At 36.2% G+C, this 4,302-nt stretch overlaps 1 protein-coding gene across 3 annotated transcripts; it reads right to left on the bottom strand.

Moving 5' to 3' along the window:
* Positions 1-496: 496 nt before the first annotated feature.
* On the bottom strand, positions 497-2,351 carry LOC125138417. 3 transcript variants are annotated; one of them, XM_047801441.1, is made up of 7 exons: positions 2,055-2,351; positions 1,625-1,966; positions 1,404-1,466; positions 1,222-1,290; positions 993-1,091; positions 859-896; positions 497-695 (listed from the first exon to the last, which is right to left on the bottom strand). In XM_047801441.1, exons 1-7 carry the CDS (start codon positions 2,104-2,106, stop codon positions 564-566), a joined length of 795 nt encoding a protein of 264 aa, XP_047657397.1. In that variant the 5' UTR covers positions 2,107-2,351; the 3' UTR covers positions 497-563. The 3 variants fall into 3 exon arrangements, with proteins under 3 accessions (XP_047657397.1, XP_047657398.1, XP_047657399.1); XM_047801442.1 differs by lacking the exon at positions 1,404-1,466 and having other exon boundaries at positions 498-695; positions 2,055-2,349; XM_047801443.1 differs by lacking the exon at positions 1,404-1,466 and having other exon boundaries at positions 500-695; positions 1,222-1,284; positions 2,055-2,349.
* Positions 2,352-4,302: the final 1,951 nt, after the last annotated feature.

The raw sequence follows: 4,302 nt of genomic DNA, 5'->3' as shown, positions 1-4,302 counted from the left end.
TGTGCACGGTTTCTAGGGAAAGATGTCAACAGTAAGTTGTGACAGTATGGTGTGAGTGGGTAAGCTAGCATCTCATGGTTTGGTTGCTAAATCCTTTTCACATGCTCCACTATTACCTGAGGTTTCTATTTTTGTGCTGTGACACCGGAGACAACAAAATGTTAACTGTTGTCAAATTTGTTAATGTAAATTGTCTGAAAACATTTAAAATAAAGCACTTCTTGGCACATCATCGGTCTCAACATACATTTTTAATCTGATTTAATGTTCAGTGTCTGAAATGTAATTTCAGGTTAAACAGCCACATCTCATCAGTAATGTTGGAATCTTTATATTCAGCCCTCTTTCACTTACAGACTCTTAATATTTTTGGAAAATGTAATGTTTTAGTTAATCTGAAAATGGACAAAAACAGTGATCCACAAAAACAAAAGCTTAATTAAAAACCTTCAATATCAAAAACAATAATATTAGTTTTTTTAGATTTTAGAAATCATCTGAAATATTTAAAGAAAAAATGCTGAGAAAAATTGAAGAAGGCTTCAGTAGAAAATATAATTTCTCTATTTTATTTTAACTTGAGCGTAAACGTCTTCATGGGTATTTTTGGCTCTGGATGTTCTGGAGGATGAAGGATTTTTAGCAAAACTCACAGCTGCATAGTTCAAGACATCATCATCATCATCAGCAGCAGTCTGATGAAGAACAAGAGCCGTTTATTAATCAGAGCAGATTAAAAGACTAAAATAATGACTACACTGATATTTAGGTGAATAGATGTCTATTAAAATTCTCTGTGCATTCAGATGTGGATTTATTTAACAGAACAGAATCCCAGTTAATAGAAGACTGGATTACCTGATTGGTGGGAATTTGATGGTTGCTTGATGAAGCATCTGAACAATAAGACACACAAGTAAAGATGAAATTCACATCATACAACAACTTTATACAATAACTCTATAAATAACAACAAATAAAAATAAACAAACCTTTTCTGTGATTTTTATATAAAACTCCAAGAAGAAGTGTGATAACGATAACAGAGAATATATTGGAGGCTATTAAGGGATTAGTCCAGTCGTGTTCACCTGGAATGATGAAAATACACACAATGTATAAATCTACAACTTGTATAAATATTGTATGATTTATGAACAGTGAGAGGTTGTCACTATGGAACATTCTGTTATAGACAGTGAAAGGAAACCAAATTATTACTTGTTTCTGGGATACTGGGTGAATCTCCTTGTGTAGTTCCAGATGTATTACTGTGTGTCGTGTCTTTATCTTTACAGATAAACCAGAAAAGCAGCAAATAAACAGATATGATCCTAAATATACATAATATGAAACAGTAAATATTTGTTTTCCTTCAAAATGAAAGGAAGCCAAATTCTTACTTGTTTCTGTGCTGCTGGATGAATCTTTCTGTGTTGTTCCAGGTATTAGACGGAGTGTCGTATCTTTATTTTTACAAATACATCAGAAAAGGAGAAAATAAAATGAAAATGATACTAAATATAAATAAAGTGACATATTCAACATTTAATACATATGTAGACATAATTCTGGTTAAAGTGGTGATCTGGAATTAGCAGGTTATCAGAGTAAAACTGTTTACCTTCAAATTGCAGACGTGTTCCAGATGTGAACTTCATTAGACTTCCTTCCATTTCTCCACAGAAATATTCTCCTTCATCATCTTCTCTTGTTTTTTTAATATTGAGATCAAATTTATTGTCATTTACACTAATACTGAAACGAGCATCATTAAATCCATCACTAAATCTGTAGCCCAAATCGCTCTTGTATGGTTTTGCAAAATGCTGAGGTAATTTTCCTGAAATCTGTCTGTACCAAACTACTTCTTTCTTTGTGTCACTGCTAATGTTACACTCCATAGTTACATCTTCTCCACGCTTTACTGTTTTCACGTCAATCTCCTTGATGTCAGAAGTTTTCACTGTAAAAATGTTTAATATTTAATGTCAGTAAATGAGTTAAATATAAAATATTATAGTTTTACATTAAAGTGTCAGAAAGTTACTCACCAGCTGTGAAGAGAGAAAAAAGAGCACAAAGAGCGACAAAGAGTCTGATCATCGTTCCTGTTCACACCAAGTGATCTAATGAACTTGTGTGTTCAGTACAAAACCAGGTCCAGACTCACACCTGATTGGATGATTTGAAGCTGTGGACTGATTTGATTGGTCCATTAGCTGTAATGAGGTGTGAAGCTCACAGTGAATTCTTGTCTATTCTGATGGTGTGACGAGTCACATGACTTTACAGATATGATACACTGGAGCTTTATCAGTCCTGTGTGCTGAAATCTCTCTGATAGAAGAAGTTTAATGAAGAGCAAAAATGTTGAGTTTAGCTTCGACTTTGCTAACAATCAAACTAACTTTAGAGCTTCTAGTTAAAGCTTGAGCTCCTTTTGTACATTCAACGACCATAAATATTTATTTACTTTCATATTTTTGTTGATTAATATACAAACACAATCTCTCAATGATTCCATCCCAGTGACAGAAAAATACATTAAAACACCTCTGATATTTGTTATTTACATTTTGTTTATTTTGTGTATTTTATATTAAACACTAACAATAGCATGAAACATGACCTGGTCACCTGAACCTTGTTCAGACCTTCAGTCTCAGACACGTCTCAGTTTGAACTGGTGCGAATTGGGTGATGAACTGTCATACCACCAGAACTCACACACACACACACACACACACACACACACACACACACACAAACACACACACACACACACACACACACACACATGATGTTTATACATGTTTCACAAAGTTTAAACCACACAGTTGTGTAAAATGTCTCTGCACTCCGTAGAGATGCTGGTTTCTTCTCACTGGAACTAAGAGGCCCAACACTGTTCCAGCCTGACGATGCATCTGTGCACAAAGCTGCTTCATGTAGACACAGTAGGTTAAGGCACAGAGCCCAGTCTTCAGTCTTTAACAGTGTTAATAAGTGTCCAGTCTCAGACAGCTGACCTGGATCTGTCAACTGACAGACGGATGTGCAGGTGTTCCTAATAAAGTGAGCAGAGAATACAATCAAAAATGTAAATAGCCTGGACTCTGTTTGACTCTCTTTAGTGGAACACGTGTGTGTGTGTGTGTGTGTGTGTGTGTGTGTGTGTGTGTGTGTGTGTGTGTGTGTGTGTGTGTGTGTGTGTGTGTTGACATTTAGTTATTCACCCTCAAAACTATTCATCAAAAATACATGTTGGTGTATAAGATGGTAATAAAATGTACAATTATTATAATAAAATAATAAAAAAATTTTCACAACCTTTTCTAACACATCATATAAAATGTAACATTAAATTTCTTTTTCTTCTTCTACCTCACTGAAACACAGTCTATGGAGTCTTTGGAGGGGGGGGGGTATTTTAAGGGCAACAACTTGTGGTGTGATTGGAATATTACACTGAGGCGAGTTTAACAAATTTCAACAAACCCAACCTCAGAACAGTAACTCCAAAATACTTTCACACATCAAATCACTCTTCGTCCTGCTCCTGCCTGCCCATCAGATTCTACTCTACCAGGACAGTTTTGATCACAGTCACACTGTCATAATCACACAAACATCTGCTTTTAATTCCGTTAAACCACAAAACCAGCAAAAAATATATATAAATAAAAGAAAAATCCATTCTCTGTCCAACATTATCACTAAATACTTTGAGAGGCTCATCAGAGACTCCATCTGCTCTGTGCTGCATGTCTCGCTCGAGAAACTGCAGATGTTTATGTTAATTCGGCTCCATTCACGATGCCATTATCTGCACCATACAATCTTCTCTCTCCCACCGGGAAACAGCACCATCCTCAACTGCAGAGCTGTGCAGACATCATCTGAGATGAGCTTCACCTTCCAGTACATCTACACCAGGTGGTGCAGGCAGGAGACTCATCAGGCAGACGGTAACACAGCATCAGATCCTGCAGTGATGCACCAACCAATAACAGCACACTGACACAAACTACTTTATGTCCGATACTCTACACTGGCTGCTGACAAAATAACAAACACTTCTACAGAATTCTGACCTCAGACATTACTACAATCTTAAACATTACTCAGTTCAGTTACACACACAGTCTGACCAGATAGGATGCGTGACCTAATGGAACCATGTTCTCAGAAGTCCAGCTTGTGTTGATTGAAGTGTTAAGAGTGAGCAGTGCGTGATCTCAGAGACGCAGTCACATGGGCTTTAGATTAGATAGTTAACTGTCTTAATGGTAGATTACA

This window comes from Tachysurus fulvidraco, chromosome 16, assembly GCF_022655615.1.
Source record: "Tachysurus fulvidraco isolate hzauxx_2018 chromosome 16, HZAU_PFXX_2.0, whole genome shotgun sequence".
In the NCBI taxonomy this organism is placed as follows: Eukaryota; Metazoa; Chordata; class Actinopteri; order Siluriformes; family Bagridae; genus Tachysurus; species Tachysurus fulvidraco.
This window is presented reverse-complemented; position numbering and strand designations above follow the sequence as displayed.

Excerpts from the sequence above, each read along its gene's own strand:
- LOC125138417 (XM_047801441.1), bottom strand. The coding sequence starts at position 2,106 with ATGATCAGACTCTTTGTCGCTCTTTGTGCTCTTTTTTCTCTCTTCACA. Across the intron at positions 1,967-2,054 it reads TTTTTCTCTCTTCACAGCTG|TGAAAACTTCTGACATCAAG; the intron begins GTGAGTAACTTT and ends ACATTTTTACAG. Across the intron at positions 897-992 it reads ATATAAAAATCACAGAAAAG|ATGCTTCATCAAGCAACCAT; the intron begins GTTTGTTTATTT and ends CTTATTGTTCAG.